The 20826-nt window shown below is 44.4% G+C and overlaps 1 protein-coding gene across 3 annotated transcripts in view; it reads left to right on the top strand.

Annotated features, from left to right (window-relative positions):
- SLC45A4 (solute carrier family 45 member 4) overlaps window positions 1-20563 on the top strand; it is a 67475-nt gene extending 46912 nt beyond the window's left edge. Inside the window, exons 3-9 of one of the 3 annotated variants that reach the window (XM_080611061.1) lie at window positions 7693-7881; window positions 10489-10668; window positions 10756-11831; window positions 11925-12024; window positions 12980-13191; window positions 14309-14713; window positions 19253-20563. In XM_080611061.1, coding sequence (XP_080467187.1) covers window positions 7693-7881; window positions 10489-10668; window positions 10756-11831; window positions 11925-12024; window positions 12980-13191; window positions 14309-14671 — 2120 coding nt within the window. In that variant the 3' untranslated portion in view covers window positions 14672-14713; window positions 19253-20563. Of the gene's footprint in view, window positions 1-7692; window positions 7882-10488; window positions 10669-10755; window positions 11832-11924; window positions 12025-12979; window positions 13192-14308 lie in introns of all 3 variants that reach the window. The other 2 variants (XM_080611062.1, XM_080611060.1) reach the window with 2 other exon arrangements.
- Window positions 20564-20826: the final 263 nt, after the last annotated feature.

Genomic DNA, 20826 nt, shown 5'->3' with positions numbered 1-20826 from the left:
CAGGTCCCCCCTGAGCCTTCTCTTCTCCAGACTGAACCCCCAAGATCCCTCAGCCGTTCCCCATCACTCGTGTGCTCCAGGCCCTGCACCAGCTCCATTGCCCTTCTCTGGCCCTGCTCCAGCACCTCAATGTCTTCTCACACCAGCAGCTGCAAGAGACTGCAGCATTAGGGATGTAAATTAGAGGCGCTCTCATCTCATATGATATCAGACTCTTACAATTTTCAAGCAGTACTTAAAATCATTGCCTTCTTAAAAGCTTGTACTCCCACGTTTGGAAGCTGCTCAAATCATGGTGATGGGCACCAGGAGAAATTACTGTGCTTTTTCATATCCCTTCTTCGTTAGTCAGGCTTCTTCAATCCAGAAGTTAGAAACTGGTTTATTACAGGTGCAATAAACTCAATGTACAATTGCTCACTGCACTGCAGTAGTGCTTGGACCACCAGTCACGCCAGTTCCAGTGCATTGCTTCAACTTATGTTGGCTCAGGTATGGGGTGTTTGGCAGCTCAGAGTCCCACATGAGCTCTTAGCCATTGGAAGTCCTAAAACCTGAAGGGAGACAGCAAGAAGCAGAAGGATTTGTGGTTAAAGTTTCGTGCTGATACAGGCATGCAGCTTGACTACACTTTCTCTGGGGGGCCCAAATGATTGGCTACTCTATTTCTGCTTTAAATACAAGGGAGAGGATATCAAGGTGTATTTATGTGAAATGATTGCAGCTGCAATCTGAAATCCCCATTCCTCTATAGCTAAAAAACTTGAGTTTGTGGTGGTTCCTTGTGGTAGAGCAGATAGTGGGGTTCTAACTTTTCACAGCTTTTTGACAAGCATTGCTTTAGCTTGCCACGCTCTTTCAAATCACAGTCTAAACAAAGCAGCTTGTATAAGCAGTGCATTTTTAAACAGATCAATGGGGGATATTTTTAACAACACACAGGGATGAAACTGCGGAATAGAAACTGTTTGCAGGGCGCAGCAGCTTCTTCTGTTGGTTTTGAAATGTGTATGGTGTTTACTTTCAAGTGTATAAACAAGTCTCGAGGTGATGATTTCTGCCGAATGAAAATAGGAGCTTAGCATCCTATTCCCATATCAGATCTTATTGTTAAGCTTATAAAGAACTATTTTTCCCCCAATAGAACTTATCAAAAAGAGGTTTTGAATAGAAACTGCCGCATGTGACTTAATCTTTCTTCCATGTAACTTGTGACCTCACGCAGCCCTTAGACTGATGGTGACACAGTGAGCATTTCCTGTGAACCGTGAGCGCTGCTGGTCCCACTATTGTTGGGCCCTTTTTTTTTGTCTGGGAAAAAACAAACCCTTATTTACTAGAAGCCAGTGTCCTGTTTGTTTGTAACTGGCTGGGAAATGCCATATTACAAGGGTCTCAGTGGCAAGTCGCCGCTGCTCACAGAAGCTGTTGTTGTGTTTCACTCTTTTTCTCACTGATTTGTATGAGACTTCGGAGCCTGCCTTGTGACCTGCTCCGCATTCAGTTCACAGCACAAATACTAACCTTGTTTATCCAGTATGGGGCTTTTTTTTACCCCCTCCTCGGTGTTTCCTCAGATTAGCTGTCAGTGAAAGGCTAAATAATAACCCTCCAGTTATTATTCCTCCCTGAGGAGGCCACCAGGTTACTTGTCCAAGTTGGCGGATGAGGGCTCGCCGTTCAAGCTGCTGCTACCCAGTGAGGGTGGAAAATTACAGGCAAAATCAAGGAGCAGCATTAAACTGGTAATGGGATGCAGCTGCATTGGCCTTGGAGTCTGGGAGTGAGGCTCAGCAGCCTTTAGGAAAGGCGTATGGTGCGTGTATTTCCCTTGGCCATCCCAAATCAGTCCCTGCCTAGTTATAGCCTGTTCCAGGTGGGTATAGCAGCTCTCAGTGGTTGGGATGTTTCACATTTGGCTGTAAGAGGTTGTGGTGAGGCAAGCTTGCTGTGCAGTACTGCCTTGAAATCCAGTCACAACCAGCATCCCTGCATCTGTTGTGCATGTCAGAGACTGGATGCTGCTGGGCACATCACTGTAGCCAACACACACTGCCTCTTGACTCCTTGCCGCTAGATGGGAGCATCAGAAGGAGCATCTTAGTGTCCAAATACTCCATTTATCTCTTCATTTCTGCTCATTGTCATCTTGTCCTGGCTTGGATACCTTCTTAACTGTCTTTCCATTTTAATATATTGTGTGAAGTGGTGAAGCTCTGTAGATACAGCAGCATATATCTATAGAAAGGAACAGTTAGGATATGTAATTACTCTCCTCAACTGCCTAGTGCAGAATCATTTCCATGAAGCTTCATTACTAGAGCTCAGTCTTGTGAAACAGCAAAGACTTGGGGAATTGTGTTGTTTTTATATACATACATATATATATATACCTGCACACACACATATATACACACAATCTGTTTAAGTATTTCAGTTTTCAGTCTGCTTATTTATTTTGCTTCTACTGCCAAATCCTGCAAGCCAGCCCAAATACGCATATCGCATATGCAGACATTCAAGATACTAAAACCAGAACAGCCTCTTTTAAGGGAAAAAAGTATTTTGAGATTGGAGTTCTCCTCTGTCTGCCTGGAACTTTCCCATTTATGTGAAATGTCTAGTGCTGAAGCAAGCCTGCTGTTGAAATGATGAAGGTCTTGTAGACACTGCCAGTATGAATCACAGAATAATAGACTGGTCTGTGTTGGCAGGGACCTTAAAGCTCATCCAGTTCCAACCCCTGCCACAGGCAGGGACACCTTCCACTAGAGCAGGTTGCTCCAAGCCCCTGTGTCCAACCTGGCCTTGAGCACTGCCAGGGATGGGGCAGCCACAGCTTCTCTGGGCACCCTGTGCCAGCACCTCAGCACCCTCACAGGGAAGAGCTTCTGCCTAAGAGCTCATCTCAGTCTCCCCTCTGGCAGGTTAAAGCCATTCCCCTTGGCCTGTCCCTACAGGCCCTTGTCCAAAGCCCCTCTCCAGCTTTCCTGTAGCCCCTTTAGGCACTGGAGCTCCTCTAAGGTCTCCCCTTCAGGAGCCTTCTCTTGTCCAGGCTGACCCAGCCCAGCTCTCTCAGCCTGGCTCCAGAGCTGCTCCAGCCCTCTGACTACCTTCATGAAGCATGAATTTTATGAAGAACATCTGCAAGGATGTTTTGAAGTCTTGCTTCGTGGGACATGGAGGTGGTGCCCAGTGCCTTGGAAAGCTCTCTCCTGGAAGACCCATTGTAGAATGTGGCTGTGAGCTTTCCAAACATCTGACTTCCATCAACATGAGAGGTGACAACTGAATCTGTATAGGAACCAGAACTGTTATCTCACGGAGTTTTGGTTGACTGAATAGATTATGGCTTATCAATAGATAAGAAATAAGATAAGGTACAGAAAGCAAATGCAAAAGGAAGCTTTGAGTAACTAATTTGACTACCCATTGCTAAAACAATTGCTATATTTGCCTGCCCATACCGTTCAGGTGAGGAGTCTGCTGTCTTGTCAGACAGGATCAGGAGGGAATTTTGCTGGCAAATCAACTTTTCCTGTGCTCTTTTACTTTAGCTTGTACATGTACCAGCTTCCCACCAGAAATCTCCTCTTAACCCCACTCAGTTTTCCACTGGAGTAACCAAGTAATGTGACGATATCACAGTTTATAGAAAAGTCATACGCTTCATTTAGTAAACGATAGCTAGTTTGAATTCTGCATAGCTGTTTATAAAACACAGATGATGATCTTAGAAACTGCTAGCTTACACTTGGAATGCAATTTGTAAGAGCCCTGCCACTTAGGTTATGGAAGTAGTCTATAGCATGACTTCTACAGCAAGAGAAAGAGCAGGCTGTGCACAGGTTGATGGCTCCTACCAAACACAAGCAATTCTGTGGGAATTGCTTGTGTTTCACTTGAAAGTTATCCCTTTCCTGTTTACTTGGAGGAGCACTGAAAGCTTTTTAGAGATTCTTCCATTTCTTTTGGCATTGGGCTATGAATATCTTCATAGATTTTTATCATGGCCTCTTTTTCTAAAGATAGACATTTGGGTTGCTGAAGAGCAGTTCAATAAAAGATACCAAAGTAGTTTGTCTAAAGAAGGATCTCCAAACATAATGTTCTTGGGTTTATAAGTGTCCTTTTTGCCCTTCCATAAAAGCTTCATCCCAAAAGCTCCATTCTGAAATCACTGAGATTTGTGTCTTCTGCAAAATAAGCCATTTTCAGGGTAAATATTTGGATTTAGGCTTTTATTTATAGTATTTAGATGATAGGAAGATCACCCTTTGCAACCGGGAAAAATAAAGTCTTCTCAAGAAAGCATCTCCATCTCTCTCCTCTGACTCACACATGAAAAGATAAAGATTTAAGACTCCCTGATTGTAGGCATGGAACAGAGGTTGGGTAAAAACCCTATTTCCTTTTTTTTTACTGGCCTGTAAAATCAGAACTAGAATGAAGGCTGGGGTCTGATTTTGAGTTGCAAAGTTGATCCTCCAAGTATTGAAGTCAGAATAATCCTGGCAGTAAAGGTCACTCAACCTTTTAGTAGTCTTAGAACTTTTTTAATGAGAGTTGATGAACTGAGGCTCTAAAGCATCTTTCCGATTTAGAAATAGGCAGGTTTTACAGTTGAAGGAAAACCATTTGTAAACAGGGTTTCATTCTCTGCAGAGCTCATTTTGAATCATCATTTTGAATGGATTAAGTGTTTCCAGAACTTTTTTGGTTAAAATCAGAGGACAGAGGGACAGTGAGTTGTGCAAGCCCGATGTCCCTGGATATACACTGAGTGTCCCTCTTGTATAAGTGCTTTCTCATTGTTTCTACTCACAGTCTCCATGAAAACAATTTGTCTCAATGAAAGTTGCAATATTAAAAGAGAGTCTCTTAACTGGGCCCATTTTATTTGCATCTATGTCTAAGGTTGTTTATTCATCTAAGACAGGATGGTGCTTGTAATGCTAGTAACAGAAAAGGACTGTGATTTATTGCAGAGCCTTCTCAATGTCTCGCAAGTGTTTGCTGATGGATGAGCTCGACTCAGATGTCCCAGCTCATAATTCACAAGTCACAACATAATTCAGCAAAGAAATGTCTTTTCTCAGCTTACAGCCCTCTTGCAGTGATGTGACACCAAGTTATTTCAGATGCGGGTGATCACTACAATAAGTAACAATCAGTGATGTTGATTAAGCTCTGGCTTCCACCTTTTTTTAGAACAGATTGGCTGCAGTGATTTGGCATCACACAATAGCAACCTCCAGTTTGTAGCTGCTGCTCAACAGGACAGCTTTGTGGAGGCAAAATGGGATGAATATTTACATGTTGCCATTTCTTATGTGTCCTGCAGAAAAATCATTCCTTCTAAATGCATCAGAACCTGCCAACCATTTGGTTTTGCTTCTCTTGAACTAAATATTTCCTCTTTCCCATCAGTTTCTTTTAAGAAGCTCCCCCTTATCCATATGTCAGCTCAGGCATTGCTCAGTGTTAGCATCCTGGACCAGGTGAGGTGCCAGTTACATGCACAGTGCCCAGCCCACTTGTGGGCTTGAGAGGGCTGTTGAACACAGTAAAGTTAATGTTAAAACACAGGGAGATGGAGGTTTTCCTGCACTATTATTTGAATTACTGGCTTGCTGATTGTACCTATGATCAGGATAGTGCTTGTTAAAGAACCTGGGTGTTGGGGTCTGGAGGAATGGTGTGAACAACCATGGCTACTTCAACAAGGGCTTTAAACCTAATAACCCCTGCTGTTAAGTATGTTCACCTAAGACTTCCGTGTCAGCCAAGATATCACCTAACAGTTGGAAAAACTAAGCAGGAGGTAGTGGTTTGAACCATGATGGGAACAGCCCTTTCCTGGAAATCTACAATCTACCACAAAGGGAGTCAGCCAGTAGTTACGTGGCAAGTGCCGATGTATTGTGTTGGCCTCTGCCACAGGCCTTCAGCTGCCTTTAAGAAGCAAAGGTAGCTTAAATGTGGTACCATCCTCTTCCTCCATGGGCAGGGTGTTCATGGGCAAATTTGGTCCAAAACCGTAGGTTGGGCAGGTTCAGAAGAGGCAAATCTCTTCACTAACTCTGTACTCATCAAGGCAGTTGTTGCCGTTAACTTGTTCATAGAATGATTTGGGTTGGGAGGGACCTTAAAGATAATCTAGTTCCATCGAGTCAGATCACACAGACCTTGGCTTTATACCTGGATTTTGAATCCTGATGATGAAATTTGTTATTTATGGCACAAAAATAGGTTATTTTCCTATAACATGATCTCTGCATCACCGCAGAGCACACAACGGTCTCAGGAAAATCTTTTTTTATCAGTGTTGTTAGTCAAGATTTGATGATACTTTAAACAGCAGGAGATTAGACTTCCAACAGAGGCTATTTTAGGCAGGGATTGGTATAATCCTGCTTGGTAATGGATGCTTCCGTGTGCCGAACAGGGAGCACAAGGTACAGGTTGATCTCGCCAGCAAAGGTCGAATCCTACTCACACTCACCAAATGCGGGTTTGAATAATAAATGGTTTTCCTTCCTGGGGTGCAGACACTGAGATTTTCAGTCTTGGCATCAGTTGGACTGTAAGAAATGGATTGCTTTGTTTTTAATGCTTTGCAAAGAAACGGGTCAGAGTGGTTACCTGACCTGCGCTGATAAACCAAGAGGTCTCAAAGGACACGAGTGAAGCTGCTCTTTTGGGCCAGGCTGCCATCTGCAGGCCACTGCTCTCCATGCTGGAGTGGTGTGGAGCAGGCTTTGGGGCTTTCTTTCCTTCTCCAGAAGTTCTTATTAAAATATGATTGTAAAAACGTTAAATTGTTGTTGTTAAAATAGATATTAAAAAGCAGCTTGTTACAAGTTGGTTTTTCTAGGTAAATATCACATAATAAATCCAGTTTGTCTCCATCTAATCCTATGAAGAGTCACCGCAGATCTGGAAAAAAACCCCAAGGATAGCAGAGATACATAAGCCTTCTTAGATTTCTCTAGAGGTTAAGAATGTGCTTTTCTTTTGTCATCCATTGTTCAATTCTATAAGTAAATATTTTTGTCCGCTTTAGAAAGGGGACATTTCATCTGACAGCCGAATTCTGTCCATCATTCTCAGTCCATTAATCTTTATGGTGGTGGCTATAGATGAACTGTAATATTCAACTCCTATTAAATGTTAAAAGTTGTGTTGACAATGGGATATGCGTATATGACTACCAAACCCTGAAGACTTTCCGAGCATCCCAAAGATCGTGGGGTTTATAGTCCACAAGTGGATAGAGGATGCAACAAAGCTGTTTGGCTTCTAATACAGCCAGCCTTGGCTGCTGGTACTTCACAGAAGCCACCCCTACCTGCCCCAATCAAAAGTAATGCAACACACTCAGTACAATTCATCAGATTTTGGTGAATAGTGGCTAATGTAGACTCATGGTTCACTGATTGTTGTATTTCAGTAGCTTAAATACACCTACTGTTACCTTCTTATTGCCCAGGTATTTAAGAACTAAATGGTCTGTGCTTTCCTTAGCTGTTATTTTGTACCTATTGATAAGAAATCTTTATGGAGTGGTTCATTTGGGAGAGAACTTACTGGAGGTAAATGACTGCTCAATTTACAATTTCAAAGGTATAACAAATGAAACGTTTGGTATGTGCCACATAACCTTAAAATCCCTTTCTGTCTTTGTTTTAGGTCTTCCTGAACAATACTACAGCCTCACGTGGTTCCTTAGCCCCATCCTGGGCTTGATCTTCACTCCGCTTATAGGTTCGGCCAGTGACCGCTGCACGCTGAGCTGGGGCCGCCGGCGGCCTTTCATTCTTGCTCTCTGCATTGGTGTCCTCTTTGGAGTTGCACTTTTCCTTAATGGTTCTGTTATAGGTAAATAATGAGGAAATCACCTGCATGTATCTCCTGCTAACACACTTGCTGTCAGATTTTGATGTAGGAAGTTAAGATAACGATGCACAGTCAATTTAACTTGTGTTTAGTGTTAAAATCATTAGAAATCACTACATCTGAGCTACGCACCTTGCATGGTTTTATCCTTACTCTCAATGTTAGGGTGCTGTGCTGAGGATTGTGCCGTCGTGGCTGTAACTAGTAATACAGTGTTGTTACTACAGTGGTTGCCAGCACAATGTTTGCAGTGGCTGAGACAATTTGGTCGATCTTTGACATGGGAAAATTGTAGCAACCTGTTCACAGGGAAATGTTTCCTGTTGTGATCCATTTTCCCTTTAATGCGTATCTGGCAACACATCCTGTTTCCAGCATTATTTCAGAAATTATCTTTTCACTTTTTCTGGTGCTTTTCTTAGAGCTGGTATTGAAAGAGTCCAGAGCACAGTTAATATTTGTTTATCAAAAAACCATGTGGGAAAATGATTTTTCCTGAGCCCCCATCAAAGCTGGTAAAAATAGTTTCCCTTGAACATAGTTTACTACAAACCTTAATCTCCAATCTCTTTGTAAATTTAGGGTAGGAGAGGTGACAGCAAGTACATTTGGAGAACTGTTTACATCATGGTTGGACTGATGCAAATGAAAGGAACTTAGCACCTAATAATATCCTCTTGGCTCTCTCTTTTTGGGAGCTTGATACAGCTCCATTGTCAAAAAGTTTTCCTAATGGAGGGAAATGAGTGCAACGTTACCTTGGCTCAGCATGTTTGCTTTTTAAAGCCAGATTTTGGATGCCATATAATGGGGTTTAGTTCTCTGCAATGGACAAACTGTTCAGATGAATGACATTTAACTTATGCTGGTTTAATTTCCCCAAATAATAGATGTTAATTATTTGAATTGCTCTCATATGGTATCAGTTGTGTTGTGGTGACGTGTTTCCAAGACTTACTCCTCCTCCTCCAGATGTATGCAAGATGTTAGACTGCATTATGAGATTTTAATTGATGGGAAGCTCTTACTTCCACACAGTAGTTTAGGTCAGTAGCTATTGATGCTGGCAAGCAAACCTCATACACAGTTTATGGGCTTATTTTGAAGTCTACCACCCTGTAATAAGGTTACAAAAATACTGTCTATGATTTCTCTCTACTTTTTGGTTGCACAGTAAGCCAGCCTGTGCATGGCTTTCCAGAAACCCTGTGCTTTCCAGGTGCTCCAGTGGTACTCCTGTGCCATGAAACTTCTTTTAAACACGAAGGGTGTTGCAGTACACTGCAAAAGTGAGCTGAGTGCTTTGTGCATCCATTCCTGGAACTGGTTGTGGTAGATTCTGAAGGAAAACCCTGTTCTGAAAAGCAGTTTAAACACTGCTGTGCCTCTCCCGAGGGAGCCTGGAGTGAACTGAACTGAAGTGATAGCTGTTCTGTGTTCTTCTTTAGATCTCTTCCATACTAGAAGATCAAGGTTTGCCACTAACATTCAGCATCATAGAATCACAAAATGGTTTGGGTTGGAAGGGACCTTAAAGATCATCCAGTTCCAGCCCCCTGCCATGGGCAGGGACACTTCCTTTAGACCAGCATTTACATCAGCATAAGACAGCACTTGATGTCAGTGAAAGACATCATCTGAGCTACTATTTAGAGCAGATGTACAATACAATAAAGCAATAAAAGAGGTTTGCTAATCCTAATAATAGTACAACCATGTCCCAGGAGAACACCAGTGGATAGATCTTATTCAGCCCTTGTTCTCTCCACTATATGCACTGTTCAGGTTTCCAATAAATCTGAAGCACTGACACCATTGCCGTTTCCTTTGTTAATATTCAACTGAGTGTGGGACACATATGAACTTCTTCAGCATTCAGAGGCCTTGGTATAAATGAGGATTGAATATGAAGGAATCAGCTCTTCAGATTTAGCTGAATTTTGGTGGCTCAACCACTTCATCTCTTTCCACAGTCGTTTTCATCATTTACACTAATGGTTTTATCAGTGTTGCATGTGTAACTTCTAAATCTCCCTGATCCAAGTAATTCACGCTCTTGTCAGTGGTTTATTTCATGACAAATTCCCCAGCTATACACTAATGCTGCCTTGCTACTCAGCGGACAAAAAGCATTTCATCCCCTGCTATCAACGGAAGCCAACTGATGCTTTTTGCAGTGCAAAATCCCTTCATGTTGCTTCAGCTTATAAAAGGGATCTGGAAAATATGAATAAGCAAAGAGAGGGATGAAGGGGTTAAAATACATTTATCCTGGTGTACTGCGACCACTGCTTGTTGGGCACCACGGCAAGAAGGCTGTCAATAGCCAATGCTCTGAAAGGTTTAAGAGATACTTTTAAAACAACATACTGCAAAACATATTTCTTACGTATTACAAATGTAAGAATATGATCTTTGTTCCACACCTTCCATGAAGCTGTGCCAAGGAGTTGAAATTGCCCTTTTACTCTGTAAAGGAATGTTTCCAGTGAGCATGTTGGCCACCTTTCTCTTAAGGAGTTAAACTTGCTCTTAGTACTTTTCCCTTTTGGGACAACATGCTAAGATCCCTCTTCTCTTTCTCCTCAGGTCTGGCTATTGGTGATGTCCCAGATAAGCAGCCCATTGGAATAGTTCTCACAGTGCTTGGTGTTGTGGTGTTGGACTTCTGTGCCGATGCAACAGAAGGGCCAATTCGGGCCTACTTGTTGGATGTGGTGGACAGTGAAGAACAAGACATGGCCCTTAACATCCATGCGTTTTCAGCTGGTATGGAGTTAGTTGATGTGGTTTTTGCAGCTGCCAAGTCATTCTGATGATCCAGTGTGACTGAATTGGTTGTTTTCTCTTCCACAGGTCTTGGAGGAGCAATTGGTTATATGTTAGGAGGGCTGGACTGGACACAGACCTTCTTGGGTGATATTTTTAAGTCTCAAGAGCAAGTCCTTTTCTTCTTTGCAGCCATTATTTTCTCTGTCTCCGTTGCTCTCCACCTTTTTAGCATTGAAGAAGAGCAATATAACCCTCAGCAGGACAGGATTGATGAAGAAGGAGACACCCTTTCCAGTGTCAAACTCAGCGGTAGTCTTCCCCCTGTGAACCGACTGAATGTAATTAGTGAGGAAGAGCCGTATGGAGCCTCCATGTTCCACGATGAGGTTCAGTCAGAGCATGATCTCAGTATGGAGTTCCTCGAGGTGAACATTGTGAGAAGCAAGAGTGACTCGGTTCTACACATGCCTGATGCTACATTGGAAATTGAATCAGAGCTGCTTTTTCTGCATGACATCGAACCCTCCATTTTTCAGGATGGTTCCTATCCAAACACTCCCCACAACACAAGCCAAGAGACCATGAAGTCCAAACTCAACCACCTCTCTGCTTTCCTCAGGGACAATGAGAAAGAGGAGGACATGTTGCTTGATAATCGTTTAAACGAAGATAAAGTCCCAAACATCAATGGCTCCTTACCAAAAGAGTTCCTCAACGGACACGCTAGGATAGGCATGAAGCAATCCAGCACTTCAAACTCCATGCGGCGGCGGCGGCACATGTTCTACCGTCAGCCATCGTACACCTTCTCCTACTATGGCAAGATAGGCTCCCACCGCTATCGCTTCCGTCGCGCCAACGCCATCGTGTTGATCAAGTCCTCACGCAGCATGAACGATATCTACGACATGCAGAAGTGGCAGCGACAGAGGTGCAGACACAGGAATCAGAGCGGCACGACAAATTCAAGTGGAGACACAGAGAGTGAGGAGGGGGAGACCGAAACCACTGTCAGGCTCTTGTGGTTGTCCATGCTAAAGATGCCAAAGGAGCTGCTGAGACTGTGCGTCTGTCACCTCTTAACTTGGTTTTCCATCATTGCTGAAGCTGTGTTCTATACGGATTTCATGGGACAGGTCATCTTTCAGGGGGATCCAAAGGTAAGGGAATGCTTACCACTGGCAAAACTGCTTTTGGTTACTCATTTCTGAGATGTTCTCATCACAATGGGTTTGTGCTTGTGTTTGCTGCAGGCCCCTTCTAACTCAACTGAGTTACATGCCTACAATGCTGGAGTTCAGATGGGGTGCTGGGGACTGGTCATTTATGCTGCTACTGCTGCTGTATGTTCAGGTAAGAGGCTGCACAATCAGACAGTGGAATTCACCTCATTTCCATTCACAAGGGAAAAGGAGTTTTGCTTCAGTTACCATCAGCCTCCTTTGGGATGAAGGATATTTTGGAAAATACATGGTCATATGGGGAGGGCTTCTTTAAGAATCAGTATTTTTAAATCCTCCCAAATGTAGAGGTGGAAATAGGAACAGATGGGTTAAGTGGCATAAAGCACAAAATGCTATCAAAGGATGTTGGATGGCATTTAGCTAGTCATCAGGAAACTAAAATAATGCCTGTGAAAAGATTCAAGCATATGTGAGAGGGGTTTTGCAAAGCCTGGTTTTAAAATCCAAGTTATAAATACCTATTTTGGCAAGTCTTTCGTGCTCTCTAGTAATATAAACCAGCTACAGACAGTTTGGGCTTGGAATACAGACTCTGAACCTGAGAGCTTTGACACATTCTGCTTTTTGCAGTACATGTGCAGACACATCCCCACCACAGATCAGCATGGTTGGGACTGCCTCCGTGTTGAGACATGTCCAAGTTCAGGTGGGCAGCTTGTTTCTGAGCACAAACTGAAATATGTGGCTATAAACATCAATTACCTGATTGCTTTGCTTAGGAGAAGTGTTTGCATTGGAAACAGAATCTGTGCTCAGGGTGTATTTGCACTGATAAAGTTCATAAACAGGCAAGATGGACGGAGTGAACCATGGTATGTTTGAATCTCAAAGCATTTTGTTCTGCTTCAGACTTAAAGGCAGGTCTCTGAGGTCATTTATTGCCTAGTTTCTGAAGGAGCAAGACATCCTTTTCCAAGTGAGAGTTGAGCTATGCTGCTAAGACAGGCCAAATATGCAGTGAGCATCCAAGTCCTAAACAGCATATCTACCTGTCAATACACAATCAGTACCATAGAACTTCTCTGAGTAAACTGATTTTTATGTTTCATTCTTCATCTCCACAGCCTTGTTGCAGAAATACTTGGACAACTACGACCTTAGTATAAAAGTGATCTACATCCTGGGCACGCTGGGTTTCTGTGTTGGCACTGCAGTGATGGCTATATTCCCCAATGTGTATGTCACCATGATAATGATCAGCACTATGGGGATAGTCTCCATGAGCATCTCCTACTGCCCCTATGCGCTTCTGGGACAATACCATGATATTAAACAGGTACGTGGAATGTTTTCAAGGCTCTGTTCCAGCCTCTCCTTGAACACTGCCAGGGATGGAGCATTCACAGCTTCTTTGGGCAGTCTGTTCCAGTGCCTCACCACCCTCACAGTAAAGAACTGCTTCCTTATATCCAATCTAAACTTCCCCTGTTTCAGTTTGAACCCATCACCCCTTGTCCTACCGCTATAGTCCCTCATGAAGAGTCCCTCCCCAGCATCCATGTAGCCCCCTTCAGACACTGGAAGCTGCTCTGAGGTCTCCACGTAGCTTCTCTTCTCCAGGCTGAACAGCCCCAACTTTCTCAGCCTATCTTCATACGGGAGGTGCTCCAGCCCCTGATCATCCTCGTGGCCTCCTCTGGACTTGCTCCACCAGCTCCATGTCCTTCTTATGTGCTTCAGAAGGGTCTCACAAGAGTAGAGGGGGTAGAATCACCTTCAACCAAAGGAGGGCTGCTACTTAAATCAGGTGCTATTAGCATCAAGTTGGCTCAGTGGGGTCATGATTGCTGAGCCCTGTGCTGAGGTATAACAAGGTTTGGGTGCATATGATAGATGAAGAGAGATTAAATAGCTACTGGAGTATGTATTGTATACCTAGATGTTACAACTGTTTCTGATGTGTTATGTTAGCATCACTCAGGTTTTTCACAGTCTTAGATACTGAGGTGAATCTGGAAGTGCAGCTATAAGTTTGGGGAGACAGAAGACAAACTGATTCTGCTGGAAACAAGAACACATTTATTTTCCACTCTTTAGCACTGTTGCATTTGGATTGCAGATTCCAGGAGGAGCATTTGTTTTAACGTGTTTCTGCATTTGGGTGGGGATTCCTTTTTAGAATCACAAAAACAGTTTCTACCAACTCTTTAATGTAAATTCTTTTTACAAAACCTAATCTTGAAGCCAATTCATGCTAGTAGTGCCCCAGTAAATATCTGCCTCTTGGTGCAAGGTGAGAAGACCAATGGTAAGCAGATTATGAGGCTGTTGCTCTGGATATTGCACAAGGGTGGCACAAAGGTGACCACTTGAGGAGGACTGTAGTGTTTAGATACTTGGTTTAATCTCATCCATTGTTTCCCCTCCTAAACATGTTTCTTGTCTCCTTCCAGTACATCCACCACAGCCCCGGGAACTCCAAGCGCGGCTTCGGCATAGACTGCGCCATTCTGTCCTGTCAGGTTTACATCTCCCAGATCCTCGTGGCCTCCGCGCTCGGTGGCGTGGTGGACGCGGTGGGCACCGTCAAGGTCATTCCCGTGGTGGCTTCGGTGGGATCCTTCCTGGGGTTTTTGACAGCCACCTTCTTGGTGATTTACCCTGAGGTCAACGAGGAGCCAAAGGAAGAGCAGAAGGGACTTGATCCTCCAAAGCCAACCGAGGCCAACGGCACGAGCACCGAGAAGCCGCCCGTGCTGAAGCTCACACGCAAAGGAGAGTCTGCAGCAGGGCTGGAGGGCGAATCAGCCGTGTGAGGCCACCGCTGCTCCTTCACCACATTCCAGGGTGAATTCCAGGTGCAGGATCGAGGACTTGGGGTCGGGTTTTTCTTTTCCAGGAGAACAAATTCGGATCTTCACTACTTGTAGCTGAAAACGAAAAGGCAGTTTTGTGCAAACATGTAAATGAAATCCTGTAGTCCTTCACCTAGGTTTGAAGCCGTAGCTGTGGCACCGATTGCTTTCTCTCCAGCTTAGAAACGTCATCTCTGAACACTTTTTTATTAAGGATACATTTAGATTTCGAGTAAGTTTTATTAACCTGCATGAGACTCACAGTGTATACAGTTAGCTGTTAGAAAAAATGAAGTTTTCAGCTGTTTTTAACTGAAAATGGAAGCTCTCTCAACTTAGTCTCTTGCTACCTTTTTTTGTCTGACCATTTCAGGTTTCGCTCTTGTAACAGCTCAATCAAAATGCTTTGACATCTCGATCCATTTCTTTCCATGAGCATGATAGTATCGGTCTGACAGCAACAGTTGTTTAATGTTCATTTTAGACTTCATGGGGTTTATTAGTGCAATGACAAAGAATGGGTTTCTTTGCTGTTATTTTCAAGCAAAACAAAAGCAATTACTGCAGTTTCTAAGAAACTGCTGTGAATCCTGTAGTCACACTGTTAACAACAGCTCCCAGGTCTGCTGCTTGTCAAAAGAAGGTGATGCGGAGTGCTTGATGTCAGCTGTAGATGGAAGGAGCAGCAGTGGGGAGAGGTGATCAGCACTCACAGGTTCTTATCACAAGTGCTGCATATTATGAATGTCATTGGAATATGCTGTGACAATGTTTAGCTGGGGTTTGTGCGCTGGTGAACTTGGCATTTAAACCTGATCATCTCTGGAGGAAGCTGCCACAGAGAAAGGACATCTCTGGGGTCAGTTTCATGGGAGAGGGCATGTGGATTCTCTTTCATAGGGAAAGGAAGTCATTGCTTAATTGCACTTTGATTCTTTAACCTCCTGGCTGGGAGCGCAGCAGCCAAGGTAAAGGCACGGTGTCAGTACAAGGTAAACCCAAGGCCTACCTCCGTCACATTATGGCACAGTCTGGGTGTATCAAAATCTGTGTAAGAAACGGCTTTTATGCCTTAAAATTCAATCCATGTGTTGCTGTTCCCATCCTTGTGTTGGAGGAATCGTAGGCTCTTCAGAGCTGCTGTCCCAGTGTCATCAGCGCAACCTCCACGTCCCCTTCCTTGATTCAGGACATAGCTGCAGTGCAAAGACTTTGTTCTATGAAGAGCTTGAAAGAGTTGCGCAAATCTGGTTCAAAGTAGCTCTTGGATCCCCAGCAGCATGCCCCAGTCCATGGGCACCCACAGCTCAGTGATCCAGCAACCATCTAAAGCGACTTCAGAAACCAAACTTCCATTTGTTGTCTTCTGAGCAGTGTTTGTGATGCTGTTTTTACTCATTCCCACATGGTCCCATGGGCTGCACTTAATCCGTGTGCTAAACAGACAAATCACAGCTCGTAAGGTTTCTGCTGCCTCAGACTTCTCATACTGCACTGCTTCAAAAGGCATGTGTAGGTGATGCTGCAATAGAGTCATCCAATGGAAGAATATCTGTTTCACACAGAAAAGCAGTTTTAACAGATTACTTGAATTGTCAGTGGATTGAAGAGCCGTGTGGTTTGGTGTGGTTGAAGTTAGAGCTCAGTCTTGGCCAACATCCATTGACATGGATGCCTGGTAGCATCCGTGGCTTTCTTAGCTGAAGGCTTTCAGTGCTGATATCCTGTTCTATCACAGGGGACAATGTTGGCTGAGGCTGGTGCAGTCACCCAGCACTGAAGTACACATAATGCCACAGGATTTAGGGGTTGTTTGGTTTTCCAAGTGTCTTGAGGAAGTCTTTTTTGTCTTTAAGGTGCCTGTTTTCTCTGTAGAACACATACTGTGACCTGTGTTCGGACAGGGGAGTGATACTACTGAAGAACATGAGATCTGGAAGAAATCAGTTGTGAGAAACACTTGAACTGAACTTCTGCCATGAACTTGATCATCTCAGTTGCATTTAATATATATCCTGGTGATGTTCATGTAGAACAGGTTGTGTTTCACCCTATAACTGGCATTAGTGTAAAACACACACTTAGACATCTTAAAGTGGCTTTAATACTTTATATTTTAAGCTCCTTGAAGATTTTGTTGCAGTGAGCACTGTCAAATCCTTCCTATTTTAACCTCTGTTTCTGGTTCTTCTACAGTTTAAATCTCTGCATCTTCTGACCAGTGCCAGCCTTACCCTTTTCCCCAGTGAGTTTCATGGAGCAGCGTGGTTTTAAATCACCATTTACTCCACATGGCACCTTCCTCAGCCAAGATTTCTTTCCCAGCACCATCGAGCTGACCAAGGTTGAGCTGCAGAGGGGAAGCTGAAGCTCCCTCTCATTCCATACCCAGCAGAGGGAAGGTGAAGCCCTTTGGGGGTGAGCTCACACACGTTTATTCAGCTGTCTCAGCCAGGGGAAGGATGTTTCCAATCCAGAGGTTCTCAATCAGAGGCAGGGCCAGCTTTGCCCCAGCCAGCATTTGACATTGCCTCATGGCTAAGAAGTGGATGTTAAAATCCATGTTTAGGGTTGTTTCTGAGGCAGTTTAATTGCTGTTTGTGGCAGAACACATGGATGTACACGCTGCCGTGGAGCAGGAAGCTCTGCTTCACCCCCCTGTAAGGCTGAAGGGAATCATTATTCATTGTAAACCTGCTGAAGCATTTGTATTGCCAGAAGAAGGAGTCAAAGTGTCTCCTCCTGTCCTGTGGCCATGGAACCACCACACTGCCTGCACTGTGCTTGCCAGGGAAGCCTCCAGAGAGCCTCCACAGCAGTGCTCTGCTTGAATTTGAGTTCTCTTCCTAACCCCAGCACTTCTCAGGTAGAATGGGCCATGATTTAGTTCTTCCTGTGTCCCTTACCTTGTTTTTTGATAGCAAAATCATTCATTTTTTGGTCATGATCAAAAGGCATAAAGTAGGATTTTGTCTGTTTGTTGCAGAAGTTGTGGGAAGAGAGATTTGAAGTGGCTTTTATTTATTCCTGGTGACAATAGGCATCACTTTTAGTGTGTATTACTGTAGAATCACATTGATCCTATGTGCTGCATCCCTTCACTGCAGTAGGCCCAAGGTTTGGTGGTTTCATTCTGTGTTGCTCTGTGCTGGAAACAGCTTTAACACATTCTGCTGCAGTGCTGGTGATGCACAGCCTCAGACGTGCTCAGATTCTCAAGTGCTGGGAGCACTAAGCTGCACATCAGAGGTAGACACTTCACAGGAGAGCAGGGAAGCTCAAACTTCAACCCCTCAGCAAGGCATACCATGGATTTGCACTGGTAGGTTATTGCTGGAGTCCAGTGGGATCTGTGCTGGTTGTGGATGGCAATTTCAGGCTCCAGAGCAATAATTTCTTAGGAATGTTTCTCTTCCTGCTGGTTAGGTGGCTTTCAAAGAGATTTATTACCTGAATAGCCTTTTAATAACATGGATCTGGTCATTTGCTAGTGCTGGAGTGAGCATTTATGGAAGGATGCGGGTTGTTTGTCATCAGAAGGGAGGAAGGCAGTAAATCCAATGGAGGTTCGTGCTTCTTGAAACACACCCTGTCCTTTCCCTTTTCACTTGGAGCCTTTATGGACTACGATATTCCCAGTGTGGTGGGCTGGGAAGGAGGTAGCTGCAAATTCAGCCTCTGGGGTTTGTAACCAGTGCTGATGCTGGAACACAAACCCTGTGATGATGTTGTGTGAGGTTTTCCACAGAAGCATGGAAGTGAGGGCTGAGACTTCCTCGTTCCTCTCCCATCTGATCTGAACCCCTCAGCACGTGGAACGACAGCAGCAGAAACAGTGATTAGTGCCAGGTACCTCATTAAAACCTCAGTTCCATCATTAGATGCATCCATCCATCATCAACTGGTGATGAGCTGGGTCCTCCTCCAGCATCCACCGTTACAGCAGTGGGATGTTGTGGCCATGTAGGTTGAGGTCCCATTTATGAGTAAGGTGGGGAGGAACACAGGGTGTTCCTGGGCAGGAGGGGAATTCAGGGCTCAGGATTCATTCATTCCTGGTGGTCACTCATGGTCTCAATGATGTAACCAGGTTGCTGCCACTGCACTGCTCCGTCCCTGCAATGAGCTGCAGTTCAACCACTGAGGGTTGGGGTTTTAAGGTGCGTGTGTATCTGTGTGTAGGTACCTTTACATACACACTGCTCTGGCCAAAATACCTTCAGTGCTCGTGTGCTCATCACTGTCCTCACCATGTTCTCAACTGAGTTCCTCCAGGTTTCCCTCATCCCATTCCGATGCGAGACGAGCTCAGCTCTAAATACATATCCTATCTAAGCAACTCAACTCCTGCATGGTATCCAAGCACATGTAGCAGCTTCAGCACCTGGACTGTCTTATTTGTGGAAGAGTTTCTTTGCAGCTGGTTTGTCCTTGTTTCCTTTGTAAAAGGCCAAATAAATGTAACGAACACCAAATGTTGCACAGGAAAACGTTAGTGATGACTGTGTAGGAGAAATAACCAAATTGTGTTTTTCTTTGCAGAGTCTTTATGGGGCCAGAGCCTCCTCTGCCTCTTTTGTTCTTCCTTAAACGACAAAGCTGAACGTTTGTAAAGTCCAAACTGGTCATTTTGTGGCGCTACCCAAAGGTCTCTGTTTCTCGTGTTGCAGCCAGAAGGAGCCATTGGGATGAGCTGCAGAACCTCAGCTGGAGCTTGGACACTTAGGAGATGGTGTTAGATGACAACAAAAAGGCTCAGTTGCCTTTTCATGATGGGATCTGCTCGTGGGGTGTTCAGGTTTCCCTGTAAGTTAAATTGAGACCATGTCCTACGGAACCAGTTCTTTGGTTCCTCACCCCTGCGGCTCTCACAGGTTCAACATCACCTTCCCTCAGCCCAGGGAGCACAACGGACCTCGAGTGGTACCCAGAGGGACAAATAACATCCCCCATCAAAGAGCATCTGCTACAGTGAAAAGGCTTCTGATGCCCTTGTGACTGCTACAACTTGAGCAAAGCCCAGGGCATGGCCCCATTTGCCATGCTCTGATGCATTTGTTACTTAAATTAGGCTGAACTCTAGACTTCAGCATCCACTGGGATGGTTCAGCCCAACGAGGCATCACCTTGATTTCCTCTGCACCTGCTCAGTCCTCAGTGGTACCCAAATTGCCCTAAATAGCTCCAAAAACCCAAGACTTCTTACTCAACCAGTCGGCAGCTCCACATCTGATTGATCCTTGCTTCTGCTGTACCACGGACACCAAAGCCTTTGGGTAGCCCAGTGACCAGCTCCTTTGAAATGCCTCCTGTTCATAGCAAGCTGCATTTTAGGCATCTCATAGCGGGGAAATGAACTAAAAAAGGCTTAAAAAAAAGATAAAAAAAAGAAGAGAATATTTAGTTCCTTTGAGAACTGGCCATATGACAACTACTGTTTTATCAACTTATTAAGTTGGGGCACTATACTAGCTCTTGCTGAGTTTAGCAATGTTTATAAGCATGTGTTAAACACATACTGTTGTTTTCCGAGGAAAAAGGGATAAAGCAAAGTAATGTCACAGATGAATGTTTGAGTGCGTGGAGGGCATCAATGTGTGGGTGATGTTGCTTTCGACACTGTTGAGCTTATTTTCTGTTTGGAAGTGAAGAAAGGAAGGCGATTTGTTGCATGAGAACTGGGTTATTGTGTTCTGCACTTTCTGTTCTTCGGGTTTTTTTGTATACTCTCGACTTGGTTTATTCATGTCTGCGTAGAGAGGAGGAATCGATGTAGAACCGTTCTGCTCCACACACGCATTGTGTTCGCTCCCTTGTTCTGGATGTTCGACCTTAATAAACGTTTCAGTAAGAGCTGCTGGCTCCTGGCCCTGTGCTGGAGGTGAGGTTCACAAACCCTGCAGTGGGGTTTGGGTGGAACGACGCAGGGAGTTAAGGGACAGAGATGGTGCTGACATCCCTGTGTTCTCCTGGCACAAGTCAAGTGCAAGGTTTAGGTTGGAAGGGACCTTAAAGCTCATCCAGTTGGGCAGGGACCCCTTCCACTACAGCAGGTTGCTCCAAGCCCCTGTGTCCAACCTGGCCTTGAACACTGCCAGCGATGGGGCAGTCCCCGC

This window comes from Psittacula echo (genome assembly GCF_963264785.1).
Source record: "Psittacula echo genome assembly, chromosome: 2".
Taxonomy (NCBI): Eukaryota; Metazoa; Chordata; class Aves; order Psittaciformes; family Psittacidae; genus Psittacula; species Psittacula echo.
This window is presented reverse-complemented; position numbering and strand designations above follow the sequence as displayed.